Source organism: Beta vulgaris, chromosome 4 (genome assembly GCF_026745355.1).
Source record: "Beta vulgaris subsp. vulgaris cultivar EL10 chromosome 4, EL10.2, whole genome shotgun sequence".
Lineage (NCBI taxonomy): Eukaryota > Viridiplantae > Streptophyta > Magnoliopsida > Caryophyllales > Amaranthaceae > Beta > Beta vulgaris.
Window position 1 is genome coordinate 52,146,283 of NC_079205.1, and position 14,184 is coordinate 52,160,466.

The following is a 14,184-nucleotide window of genomic DNA, read 5'->3' on the forward strand; positions in this document are numbered from 1 at the left end:
ATTGGAGGATTTGAAAGAAGGTAGAGAAAGTTTCTGAAAATTTGTGCGAGAAAATGGAACTAATGAATTCTAAAATAGGTTTTATGTTTTACAATGTTCACTAGAGATTCAAATACGTTCATTCCGTGCTCAGTTGGTTTAATGAAGTTGCGTTTTTATGTTTTATTGATGTGCGTTTTGACATGGGCATACTATTCTTATGGTAGACATACATAGGGCTGTTCAGAGTGCGGTCTGGACCGCACCAAATCGCAACCCAAACCGTTTTTTCGCGGTTTGGGTTGGTTTGCGGTTTTAAAATTGCGGTTTGGATTATGATTTCAAGCAAACCGTGGTTTGCGGTTTGGGTTGAGCTTTAATTTTTGTAAACCAAAACCGCACCCCAACAACAATTATATATTTTTTTTTTTAAAAAAAAATTAATTAAGTTGACAAGGTGACATACAAGTATAAAACTAAAAAAAGAAGTTTGAGGTAAAAAACTTTAACACTTTTGATAAATTATTATTTATGTTTAATTATGAAGTCAACTTCATATCTATTTGGACTGTTAGTAACAATTTTGTTTAGTCTTAAATTACAAAATTAATGTCGCGGAGGAAAAAATGGTTAAACAGCAAACCAAACCGCACCAAATTGTTTTGCGCGGTTCGATTTGGATTAGTTTGGGCGAAAGTGTGATACAGTTTGGGTTGGAAAAATGTCAAACCGTATATTTGCGATTTGGGTTGGGTTACATTCCCAACCGCACCAACCCAAACCGCGAATAACCCTATACATAGCAATTGAAAAATATAATGCTAAAAAAAAGCAAGGACGGTTATCTCATTTTGCCCTAATTACCTACATTTTCCCTCCATTTTCCAATCTTTCCTACCAAATCCCCAAACCAGTTGCAGAAATCAGAAGGAATGGAAGAAGACAGACAAGAGCGTCAAAAGGAAACGCAAAAGAGCTCAATTGTAATCGAAATTCCATCATATAAAGATGTTCTTGAAAATAATCAACCAAAATCAACCGCACCTTCTCTCTTCACTCCTTCACAAACCTTCTCTCAAGCCTTCTCTTCTATCAAGAAATCAGAATTCTACTCTCCTCCTCCTTCAAATTCTCACTCTCTCTCCTCCTCAAATGCTTCTTCTTCTTCCAGGTTTGTCAATTTCATTAATTTGGTGTTTTGTTTTTGGTGGGTTTTTTTTGGTGGAATTTTTTTGTTCTAAATTTGGTGTTTTGTTTGTTCAGGCAAATTGAGGGTTCGACAACTCCTATTCAGAAGAGTAATGCGATCCTTGTGAGTCACAGGCAGGTATTCTCCTTTTCTCTGATTTTTCTTTTTTTTTGAGTTGTAATATTAAAGGATTAAATTGCTGGATTGTTGCACTTTTTTGTTGATTATGTTGTGAGGCATGCTAATTGCTAAGTTAGTTGCAGTTAGAATACAATTACGGCCCGTTTAGTAGGTGGTACTATGCATGGCTAATAGTAATGAAATCATATGTAATTTGCGAGGAAAATCCAACTACTCATTGTTATGGTACTGGAATTTCATTTCTAGACATGTTATAAATTGCTGAATTGTTGCATTTGTTATAAGTCATGCTAAGTTAGTTGTGATAAGAACACATTTGATGTGATTTATTGATCGAAGTGTTCATGGATGAGTGAGAATATGCTTAGCTTGTGGTACTTTGAGTATGTTAACGATTTGAATGGGCTAATAGTGGGTGGAAACTGTTGAGGGTAATCCTGGAGAAATAAGTGATGTTCTTTCCGTGAACTGCTGAAATGCTAATGATGACAATTGTCTTGCTTTTGTTTCATTGAATAAATTGGAGAAATTCCTAAGATGTTGAGGTTTCTAAAGGCCGGGTTTGATATTTTAGATGGAAGAACTAAACTTGAATTCCTTCTAGTGCAAGAAATATGGAGATATATATGTATGCAAAATGCAGGGTAAAAAAAGATGTTCTTCTATGATGTTTCTCCTTTTAACTCAAGGAACGAAAGGGTAGTTCCATGTATATGGAAGTTTTTTTTTCCTCGAAAAGAAATTTATTGACGGTTTATGTGTTATGTTGCTCCATTTATAATGAAGAAGTGAGGGTTATCTTATCTACCACTTGGAAACCTGGGGATAGAAGCAGATAAGGGAGAAAATTTGAGGTGGCTGATCAATTGCCTTAGTGTATATAGTAGAAAATTTATATACCTTCATCCATGTGGTTGTTTTTGTTTCTTTTGCTTTCATTTAAGATGTGTTTTTATTACGCCTCTTAGTCTAAATGGACATTCTGGTTTTGGAGCTTTTTTGGCCCAAGAACTTGTTTTTAGCTTATAGGGAGCAGTGGAGCAGGGTTATACAAAAAAGGGGTGAGAAAGGAAAGAGTAAATGTCAAGATAGAAGTTGTGATGGGATAAGGAAGGGTAGCAGTTCAAACATCTTTGCTTGGGAGTGGAAAGGGGAGGCAAATTTATCACTTCCTTTTGTGTTCAATATAGCACTGATGTCATTCTGTCTCTTTGTCTCTCTATCTCTCTCTATTTTATTTGGGGGAGGGAGGAGCGGGCATAATATTTTGTGATTCACATTTTTGAACCTATTAATTACAATATATGGTGAGATTGAATAGGCAAGGCTTAGTGCTATTTCCCTGACATCTTGATCTGGAAATATTCATGAAATGGGGTTTAGTTGGAACTTGGAAGAACAAGAGGAGGCTTTAACAAGTATGCTGCTGGTGGTAGATACTTAATTGAAGAGTCCTACCAGTTTATTAGCACATATGGAATATTCGAATCCTTTCACTTCTTTGCAATTCATACACCACCTCTTCACCAATCCTCACTTCCTTTTTCCTCTGTGCAAATTGCTTTCTTTTGTCCTATAAGCTACTATTTCAATAGGTCTCTGGTACACTTGAATTGATCTTATATATATGCAGTAAGCTACTAACTTTGCTTAGCTGAAAGAGGCTTCTGAAGCTTATCCAATGTTTGTGATGATCCCTCAATTATTTTCCCTTTTGGCCTGTTTCTATCATGTTCTGATTAAATGCCCTGTTTCCCGTAAAACCATACTTAGTTACTGACGAAGCTAGATGGAGAATTACTGCTTACTCTGTTACCAGAACTACTCTTACATTTTATTTGCCTTACTGGGATCTGGACATCTGGTAGCTCACCTGTGTTGCAGGTGGGTTAGCATGCTGAAGTGTAATCTTACTAACATTTATGTCAGATTCTGTTGGTCAGCATTATTTTGCCAGACATATGCTTCATTTCTCAATCTGTTCACAACAATATGTTGTTGCAGTTGTCTGGAAGTTACTTCAGGACATTGTCCTTTTAGTCCCTGTTTTTGTCCTTAATGTAGTTTTTCAACTCCCTGTTTTCCAGGAGTGATTGACTATTGTTAGTAATGGAATTATGGACTTCCAAGCCTTGTGGAATTTAACTTCACTTGTCAATATCCTTTTGTAGAAAGGCAATCCTCTGCTCAAGCACATCAGAAATGTAAGATGGAATTTTGCAGAAGTTGTTCCTGACTACGTTTTGGGGCAGAATTCTTGTGCACTTTATCTAAGGTTGGTTAGAAACTCTTCTGCTATATATGCATTTCTTCACTTTAGAAGTACCCTTGGACTGCCTAGGGAGTTGGTGCTGGAGAGTTTCTTGTGACGATCAAAGGCACCTTGTACTAGTGATTGCTAATGATTAACTGTTAACGTAACCCCTTTGATATATGTTCTTTTCATGAGTTCTATCAGTATTCCTATATTAGCAAAGGCATAGCTTGCTTGTTAGTTGCTGGCAATTCTGCAAGGAGCTTATGTAAATATTTGCCAAATTCCACTAGGATATGTGTTATCTCTAACTTCCTTCCTTTTTATTAGATGCAACAATTTCCATTTTTAGGTGTTTTTTTAGATGCAACATTTCCTCTCTTGGTAAAGATTTTGGAGCAATTTGACCATTTTACCCTCTTTTCACCTACCCTCACATACAAATAGTATGGGCAATTGGGTCTAATTTACTCCCTCTCCTCTTTTCTTAATATATTTGCAAAAATGCAATTGTTTCATCTAATGAAAAACGGAGATAGTATTGTCTTCTATCAACTGATACCTCATTTGACATTGCGCAGTCTCCGTTATCACCTGCTTCATCCAGACTATCTATATTATCGCATAAGGGAACTGCAGAAGAACTTCAGACTTCGTGTGGTATTATGCCATGTTGATGTGGTAAGCTACTAGCTTGGCTGACTTGTTAACTCCATCATTTTGGTCAGGTTGGCTGTCCTTAACCTGTTTGACGAGGAATGAAGCTTATATGGGCAGTGTCATTGGCATATACCACTATGATAATTTTGTCAAACTATCTTAATATGTATTTCAGGATGATGTAGTCAAGCCTTTACTTGAAGTCACAAAGACCTGTCTGCTTCATGATTGCACTCTGCTGTGCGGTTGGAGGTAAAATGACTCAATTTTTTTTAGTTAAAAAATAAACCTTCCGTTGATGTTCATGCAATGTTACTGATGATTTTTGTGTATACTCTCCCACTATTTTTGTGGAGCTGTTTTCTTTACCTGAGAAAATAGATGACCAGCAATTTTTCATTTGTTTTCTAACAAATCCACTAACAAGCAGCACTCTTTTCAGCAATTTTTTTATGTTGCTTACTATATTCCTGACATTTCTTTTTTCTTTTTGCATTTAAGCGTGGAGGAGTGTGGTCGATACCTTGAAACAGTTAAAGTCTATGAGAATAAACCAGCAGATATTATTCAAGGACATATGGACTCGGATTATTTATCAAGGGTATGTGCTATATAAGGCATTCTCCATAACTTAATAGTGATGGTCCATATATTATATGGCCAAGTTAATGCTTTCACTGACTTTGTCTTTTGAACATTTTGTTATCGTATGAAAGCATATTGTAAAGTGTCAGACATATTTGTTTGTGTAGAAGAGAACTTTATTGGTAATTTTACTTGTTACAGCTCAATCATGCCCTGACTGGAGTTCGACATGTTAACAAAACGGATGTGGTCACGCTTGGTTCTACATTTGGGGTAGGCAAGATGATCAACTTTGTTTGGATTAGCTTTTTGCAAAGACAATACCTAATGATTTCATGATATATAATTTATAGTCTCTTTCTCATATCATGGATGCTTCTATGGAAGATCTAGCTCGTTGTCCTGGCATCGGGGAGCGGAAGGTACTTGTTCCGTCTATAATTGCCATTTTCTTGATCTATAGTAATATTAGATAATTAATTACTCATCACAATTGTGCTCTGCATCTTTGTAGAGATTAACATGGTGTGATGGTCAATATTTTAAGAAAACAAAACGTGTTGTTGATGAATTAGGTAAAACGTTTGTATGACACCTTTCATGAACCCTTTAAACGTGTGGTGCCAAGCCGCCCTGTAGCTCCTGAAGCTCCTTTGCAGAATGATCCATGTCATGGATCTTTAGAGAGTGAAGTGCCAGCTGCTGAGAAGGAAACAGAAGACACTAGCAAGCGTCAGAAAAAAGACCCAGAAGTGATCTTAAAATCAGCATTGTCTGTAGCTTTTGCAAAATATTCAGACAAACTTGGTAAGAAAAAGTCTCAATCAGAGAAGGAAATTGGTGAAAGCTCTGACATACGAAAAGAATTGGAAGCTGATTCACAAATTTAAATTTTGAATCTTTTTGCACCGGAAGTTTTCCTCAGTGAGCCTTGGCATGAATTGCCGAAGTTCCACAAGAAGTTTTTACCATGACAAAATTTTACTTCCGAGTGCTTAATCATTTGGTGCTTCGGGTTTTTCAGCAGGTTTTTCGTTTCTGGACTGATCTAATAGTATTTACTCATATTGACTCATGTACCAAATCTGAGTTTGTGTTTTAGCTTAGATTATGTTAGTTGATATAAACATGAGTTAGGGAAGTAGTGCATCTGTTCAATTGTAGATGTAGACTTAGATAGTTACAGGAGGATATTTTCTTCTGGAATGATCATTTTCACAGGGGACAGAAGCTGCAGGTTGCATTTAGAGCACATGACATGAAATGGTCCCAACAGTGACTTAGTGAGTTCTTCTTTTACATTGTTTTTTATGGCTTGGTTTTCTAACTTTCAACTGGTCTCCATTCAGACCATCTAATTCATGTACACCATTTATTTTACTTGTTTTTCTTTTCCCTGTAACTCTTACTGTATTTTTGTTTAATAATAATAATGGTATTGATAGTATCATACTGTCTAATATAAGAATTGCGATTTACTATTTAATTTTTTACCTAAATACTCAAATATACCCTCTATTTGGCATCAATTGTGTCATATAATTCCAAACATACAAGTTTGTATTTAAGGATTAAATCAACATTCCACTTAATCGATCTTAATAACAATTTTCATTTCCCATTCTCTTTACCACTTCTTTTAAGTGGGCATATCTATTTCTTTTTTTGACATTGTTTACGAACATTCTTAAATTATCGATGGCGGCATATTTTAGGATGTAGATGTCCAATATACTCTTGATACATGTTAGTTTCATTCTTTCTTCATTTTCTTTTATCATACTTATTATGTTCTTGAACTATATGTACTTTTATAAATGAAGATATTTATTTGTTCTGTCATTCAAAATCATGAATTCTTTTAGTTTGAATAGTAGTTAGTGCTTTTGGATGCATCCACACCAATGTATAGCCATTATTATTATATGCTTGTAACTGCAGTATATATTCATTTTGTCTTCTCTGTTGGCTTACTCACTCCATCTGTTACTTTCATATAAACCAGTGGTTGTCAGTGCATTGTTTGAAAGCTAAAAAAGTTCAAATTTTGAAATGTTTAGTTTTACTAATAGTAGCATAATCTGTTATTCCCTTCCACTAAGTTCCTCTCAGATAAATCCTAGGTATATATGTTTATACATCCAAATAAGTAATTACAAAGAATCCTAGGCACGTAGATGTTTCATCATAATACTAAAAATGAAAACTTCTCAGGTACGTAGATATTGAAACTGCAAATTTTGTTGATTGAAGTGTTCATAGCTGAAACCAATTACCTTATATTTTGCCATCAGTCGAGGCATACAGATCCATAGGAGCCAGACAACCTTGCTTCTTTGTGTTGCTGCAAGCTAAGTTTGTAAAAATCCGAATCCTAGCAAAAAGGTAGGGGTGGGTATAGGGTGTTTAGATCGAGATGGCTTGATTGGTTTGTATCGGGTTCAATTCAAATCAGTTCAATCTAAAATCAACCAGTTTCAACTTTTATCATATGTATGTCAAAATCAAGTTACCTAATTTCGAGTTGAAGTTCTTAGTTGCCTAGTTGGGCTATGTAAACAATAGTTCTTTTGAAAACAAAGGATTTATTGACCTTAATGGCCTCACAAATAAAAACAAACAAAAATTCAATTACCTTGTTTGGTAAAGAGAAATTTGGGGTAAAAATTAGAGGTTTGAGCTCATATTAGACGATTTGATTAGTCAATCCTCTAATTTGAGTGTTTGGTAAAGAAAGGTTTCAATTAGCTTATTGAGTTCAAAAAGCTCTTTTTGAAAAAGCTAAGGTAGGAGCTTTTGACATTAGAGGTTTGAGAGTGAGTGGAATAATTGCATTTATGTCCTGAAATTGTTAAAATTTACATTAATAAATAATAAAAGGTACAACAACGTAGTATGTACATGTCTTTATTGGTCATTTTACACAATTATATAGCAATCAGCTATCAGCTACTTACCAAACACATTAATACAAACAGCTAGTCGAATCACCTAATACAATCGGCTATAAGTTAATACAATTAGCTAACAATTATCTGCTAATTGCCAAAGAGGATCAATGCACATAAATCAAGGATAAAATTGTCAATGTACACTTGGTTTTCTACCGAACACTTAGCCCGTTAGTGTTATTGTAAGTTGTTACATAAATAGTATAAATAATTCAATTAACTACAACAAATAAGGTAATTTGATGTTTGATTTGGTTCCATCAATATGTATTACGAGTATAAATTCTAAAAGGACTCTACCTTTTAGTAATTAATGCTTTCTCTGTACTATATTTAGTCCCATAATTAGTTTTTTCTGGGTGTAAATAATTAGTTCAAATGCACTAGTTCTAGATTTTAGACCAACCTGTTACATCGTACGTGCTTGCAGGCCTCTTAATTCTGCTAAGATTAATTGTAGTTATACTGTACACTGATATAAACTTGTTTGTTGTCTACCTGTAGGGACTAAAAATATGGTTGAGGTTGCCATTCAAGATTCTTTAGCTAAAATGATGGGGGTTACTAAGATATGACAGTCACAACATGGTATATATGACATTTTTTTTGTGCTGTCCATTGAAAATGAAATAAGAGAGAAAAATTTTCAATATTTTGTTAAGATCAGTGTTACCTTATTCCAGTGGTAGATTCAAAATATGTATTAAGTGGGGTCAAAATTAAATTTCTAGTATTTAGTGGGTTCAAACAATTAATTTTATAAGAAATTTTTCAAAAAGTATCAAATTATATAGGCAAAAGTTTCAAATTTTCTAGATTTAAGTAGGGTCAATTGACCCCACTAGTACTACTGTGCATCAGCCCCTGCCTTATTCCCTGCTTTTCCCGCGAATTGCAAATTGAGAAAAGCGAATTGTAGTTTGTTTTGGTTCATTTTTGGCCCATTTTGTTCGAATTGACGAATTCAAAAGGCGAATTAGATAGCGAAATAGGTAACACTGGTTAAGATCTCAGAAAAAATCTAGTTTTGGATTATGAAGGCTTAACATCAGCTTCATGAAACTCATATTGTTGATTGTGAGATGGATATATGTTCAGTAGCAATGTTTGCTGGGACGCTATAGTATCTATTCAAGAGTTCTTTGGCTTGGTTTAGGATGATTTGAGTCTATTCAAGTGAGATCTATTTTTTCGATAATTAACTTTTTATGATTGCCTAACCGATATTAGTCACAATAATTTTCGGTTCACATCGAGACAATTTTGGCTCAAGTGTCACAATAATATTTGGTTCTGTCTAGTCAATTTTTGCTCAAGTCCAAATTAGATCAAGTAAATTTGGTATAGATTGTTAATTAATTTACGGCTAAGTTTTGGCAATGCTAGTACGTGTTTGTTTCATCTTTTCATATAATCATGCAAGCTTGCTTGCTTAGCGCAAATAAGTACATCTGTACACACTCCCAAGTGTATGAAGAGCATGGTGCACCCTTTTCTAAACTACGTCGTTTTATTATTTTTAGAGTCAGTTGATCATGTGCTTAATTTCTTTTCTTGATATGAATGATACCTATGCTCTAAAGATCAAAAATGCAGGCCTTTGCTCATTTAGGACTTTTCTTGTCTTGCAGATAAACTAACTTTATTCGGTTTAAGAGCTGTAACCACAGGCAAACTATAAGAGCTCGAGGTAATGTAAACATCCCGAACTTTTTATTACAATGTCCTATACTCAACCAAAAGCCTTAAGAATGTTAAACCACATTGCAATATACAATCATATAACTAGCATTCTAGCAATAGTTCTCAAACAGATACCCCTTGTTTCCTGATAACTCGGTACAACTTCCTGTAGTATTCCTGTTATTGACGTTCATTGCCATGCTGCTCTTCTTAATTCACTCTTGAAAGCGAATCTTTTGAACAAATTCAGTCTGATACTGGCCTGTCTCATCTCAAGTGTTCGCTTCATGGATGGCTTCGAAGTTACTCTTTGTAAGTTGACAATCGTTGGGTTCAAGGAATATGGATGATCCAGACGAAGAATGAAATCTCCTTTGCATTCGAAAGAATGTAATCAAATGAGTCATTATTTATGAGAAAGAAGACCGCCTAGACTTTGGACTGACGAAATTAGTGAAGAATCTGGATGAAGTGGAGGGAACAGAGGAGAGGTTTTTCACCAAAGGGATTAAAGATTGCACAACATCCGTCATTAATGGTCTGTAATCTGGTTCTGCTTGTATACAAACAGCAGCAATCGCAGCGATCTGTAGAGAATAATAATGAAGTTGGATCAGTCATTATTAGTTTTACTCTCTTATGGTAATGACAGAAAACTAGTGAAATAGAACTTCTAACCTGAATAATATCCTTTTGGGAGTATTGGCCTTTTAGAGTTGGGTCTACCATTTCCATCACCTTTTCTCTGTGTGTTAACCTTGGAAGAGCCTGAATATGAAGAAGTTGTCAACATTCTGCTAGAACATTAAAAAAAAAATTAATGAAAATAACTAGCCGAAACAGTACTAATTATTTTCTAAAGCCTAAATCTCACTAGAAGTTTCGAAGTTTTAGGTAATCAGTTTTGATCAGTAAATTTAGTTTTAGTCAGTAATAACCAGTTCAATTCAGTAAGAATGTATGTCATGAATTGCTAATCTTTGAGAAGTTAACAGTGTTCTATGTTACAAAAACGAACAGTACGAACCCAAGAGACAAGGACATGCTCTCCTGGTGGACGCCTTGTATCAACTGGTACACGGCCTGTTATAAGCTGTAGAAGAACCACCCCATAGCTGTAAACATCTGATTTCGTAGTAAGCTTCCCTGTTGAAGCATACCTGCGTATTTATCAACAAACATCCGTAAGAGGGCAAACCTCCAAGAGAAAACAGAATGATCACATGATGGTGATTAAATAGGAATTGTCATTTAATTGTTCAACATTAAGTGTGTCCATTCCTTAATAATTAAAACGACATTCTACCATCCCTCTTTTCATAGGTACAGATTAACATATTGTCTTTAGCATGATTTCTTTGTTTTCACAAAATAACATATAGGAAAATGTTAAAGGAGTTACATGCTTGCTATGGACCACATATACATTTTTGCATTATTAGGGAATTGTAGTTTTCAGTTATATGGTTATAACAGTGATGCATGAAAGTGGGGAGCGGAGAGTTGGGGACGGGCAAGAGAAGAAAAGAACCCACTCTGGAGCCAGGTATCCAGTGGTCCCTAGGACGCGAGTTGAAATCTGACCGTTGATCTTGTTAGATCCCGTCTTAGCCAAGCCAAAATCAGATACCTTTGCTCTAAAGCTATGGTCCAACAGAATGTTGCTGCATTTGAAATCCCTGTGGATTATTGATGGTGTTACATTCTCATGTAGGAACTCAAGGGCTCGGGCGCAATCAAGGGCTATCCTTAAGCGAGTGCTCCATTCCAACGGCTGAGGATGGGTGTGAGGTGAATGTAGATGCTGTTGTAGACTACCGTTTGGCATAAACTCAAATATTAGGAGCCTGTGATTTTGGTCTGCGCAGTAGCCAAGTAGCTCTACTAGGTAAGGAGAATGTAAACGGCTCAGTAGGTCCACCTGCTCAAAGAGAAAGTTAGAGCTTTATTTTCTTTATCATCTTACTATATCTCAACCCATGTGGAGATTTGAACAGAGTTCATAAATGCAGATCTATATGAATACAAAATAGGAGTACACAATTTGGTAAACATAGTTAATTTTGTTATTCTTTACTGATCAGGCTCACTAAAATTGCGAAGAAAATGCCAAACAAAGATGGAGCAAGTCAAACCCTAAGAAATTTCTTCCTTTAAAACTTAGCATAGGACTTTATTTAATGGGTATATGTAATAATAATATAAGCATTTTTTATCAAGTTGAAGTGTATCCAATGGAGCACATACCTATTAATTTAAGGAAGATGCTTAAAATACCTTTCAAAGGTTATGAATAGTAACTTGAAAATAAATTTCAGCAGCAAATGAAGCTTGATTCTTCCGTTACATTCCTACTAAGGGTGCGTTCTATTCAACTCATTGGCCCTGAATTTATTGGACCTTATCTGAACTGAACTTATTGAACCTGAACTGAACTTATTGGAACTTATTAAACCTGATTGGACGTGATTCAACTTAATGTTAATCATAACCTTAAGGACATTTTCTAGGAAAGTCTTACTTTTTTTTGTCTCATGGTTGCAAAAGTTGATTGATACACACAAGTTTTTAAATGGTCAATAACACATCAAAGTATTGCTTTTATGATATTATTTCTAATTTTATTGTAATTATGTCTCTATCTCTTGGATTGCCAACCCAAAGGATTAACCAGACATCCTGATATCAACTAACTTATCCTGCTATTAATGATGAAAAGGAAAGAATGATGGAATCATCATATGCATATCTTAATGGAACAGGAATGAAAGGCCAAAAAGGAATTAAATTAAAGGCAAGGTTACCTCTATCCTAAAAGCTCGCTCTCCTTGTTTGCCATCCTTGTGCACCATCTTAATTGCTGTCACAGTCCCATCCCCAAGGATTCCTCTATACACCACCCCATAACCACCATGTCCTATCACATTCGCCTCGTTGAAGTTGTTCGTTGCCATTTCGAGCTCTTTGTACGTATATACTTGTACACCCTTATTACATTGTGATGTAGGCCTCGTGCTCACGGTTGACATACACCCATTATTCACCTCTATTCAAATACCCATATCAGATTTTGACATAACTGACTAATTGAAATATATAAGCATTAACTAATAACACTTCAAAAAAAAATGACTGATTAGTACTAGTGATTGTTACCTGGACTGCTTTCAGCTAGACTGATTGTAGTATGAGCAGCGAACTTGCAGCTGTTGTCGCTGTTGCTGTTATAACTGTTACATTTCGACGATTTCTGTCGTCGTAGTAGGATTATAAGAACGACGAGGAACGAAAGGAGGATAAGTATGAAAACTGGTATGACAATCAAGAGAATAGAAGTGAGGGACAGAGTGCCCTGATCATTCTGAGGTGGAGAATGATGGAATGAGTTTTTTCTACTGTGAAAATTGTTCTCTGAACTGTCAGATGATTCTGCAGAACCTACAATGGTGGCAGTTTCCATGCCAAAATAGCTAGAAAGCAAGTACAACCTAGGATAATGATACCAGAAAAAGGAAGGTAAAAAAAAGGGAGATATCTGCTGAAAAATTCTGGTGTTACTTTCTGTTTTGTAAGCACAGAAAGCAATGTATGAAAGAGAAAAGATGAGAGAGAATTGAGAGAGAAAGAGAGTGAAACTGGTAAGAAAGAGGTGAAGGAAAGAAGGGATGGAGGATTTATGTATAAGTATACTTGTGATGTTTTCCCTTCCTAGGAGGTCATTTGAGCTGTGAGCAGTATAAAGCACATGAGTCTCAAAGACTTTCTCTTCCCACTGGCATCTTTCTTTATCTATCTTCCCGTGAACAATGAACGAGGGTGCTTCTTTAATTTTGTTTACTTGGTGGTTGTTTTGTACACCCTCCGTTTCTTTAAGTTCTTCCTGTTTTTACATTGGGTTGTTATTCTGACTATAGAGAATATATTACATTATTTTGATGATAGAAAGTAAGAGAGAAGTATCAAAAGATATGAAATTAGTAAGATAAAAACTCTATTATACAAGTTAGGTTTTCCTTCGAATCTTCCCACATTCCCTATGGTAAGAAATCGAAGAAATGGATTGGCTTGGGCATCGTCTTTATCTTTCGTAAGGAGTGGAAATCGAAATTTGAATAAGGTGGTTGTAACTAGAGGTTGGGTTGGATCAGGTCGTATAAGATTTGTTATTGATAGATATTTTAGGAAAAGAACAATCAATTTTGGATGTAGCTTTGGATCATATTAATTTGGGTCATTGGATGGAAAATACTGAATTTCATTTTGAGTATTGATCAAACTAATTTAGGTAATATCAATTTTTCCATGTCTAATTTTGAGTATTTGCTAAATAATCATCCTGTTGTTGTATAGTAGTACTATAAATTATGATTCAATTACCATAACAAGGGTATATTATAGTGGTACATTAAAGAATATTCATTTGGCTGTCTCTACGTTTTAGTGTTTAAATCCCAAAACCTTGTTTTTATTCATCGTACAAAGGCCTATCAATTTTCCCAAATGGTGAAATGGCACTGTGTAATTAGTTTGTCATATTGTCCTTCAATTATTTACATGCAATTGGGAAAGTCGACTATTTGGTTGTTCATTTACTTCTGCGATGAGTTTCAGGTCCAGTGGTTAGAAGGGACCATTTATTATGGGAAGGGGAGCCCATAGTTAAGGATTGGTAGCCATAACTTGTACCTTAAAAGAATGCAGGAGTAGCAGCAAAAGTCGGCTAATTTAACTAATGTAATAGT

General features: G+C 35.2%; 2 protein-coding genes across 8 annotated transcripts; one reads left to right on the forward strand and one right to left on the reverse strand.

The window, feature by feature from the left end:
• The first annotated feature begins 820 nt into the window (after positions 1-820).
• LOC104907763 (DNA excision repair protein ERCC-1) lies at positions 821-14,184 on the forward strand. Of its 6 annotated transcripts, none has more exons than XR_007273558.2 (11): positions 821-1,150; positions 1,243-1,306; positions 3,481-3,584; positions 4,145-4,244; positions 4,399-4,475; positions 4,725-4,824; positions 5,010-5,081; positions 5,162-5,230; positions 8,264-8,347; positions 9,391-9,449; positions 14,054-14,184. XR_007273558.2 is itself a non-coding variant. In XM_048643298.2 (10 exons), the coding sequence occupies exons 1-9, from the start codon at positions 912-914 to the stop codon at positions 8,303-8,305; spliced, it is 867 nt and encodes a 288-aa protein (XP_048499255.1). In that variant the 5' UTR covers positions 821-911; the 3' UTR covers positions 8,306-8,347; positions 11,157-11,291. The 6 variants fall into 6 exon arrangements, 4 of the variants coding, with proteins under 4 accessions (XP_048499255.1, XP_048499254.1, XP_010695052.2 ...); XR_007273557.2 differs by lacking the exon at positions 14,054-14,184 and adding an exon at positions 11,157-11,293; XM_048643298.2 differs by lacking the exons at positions 9,391-9,449; positions 14,054-14,184 and adding an exon at positions 11,157-11,291.
• On the reverse strand, positions 9,367-13,393 carry LOC104907764 (probable serine/threonine-protein kinase PBL7). 2 transcript variants are annotated; one of them, XM_010696752.4, is made up of 6 exons: positions 12,599-13,361; positions 12,247-12,488; positions 10,978-11,363; positions 10,470-10,602; positions 10,121-10,210; positions 9,367-10,029 (listed from the first exon to the last, which is right to left on the reverse strand). In XM_010696752.4, exons 1-6 carry the CDS (start codon positions 12,900-12,902, stop codon positions 9,853-9,855), a joined length of 1,332 nt encoding a protein of 443 aa, XP_010695054.2. In that variant the 5' UTR covers positions 12,903-13,361; the 3' UTR covers positions 9,367-9,852. The 2 variants fall into 2 exon arrangements, 1 of the variants encoding a protein (XP_010695054.2); XR_008969095.1 differs by having other exon boundaries at positions 9,892-10,029; positions 10,121-10,236; positions 12,599-13,393.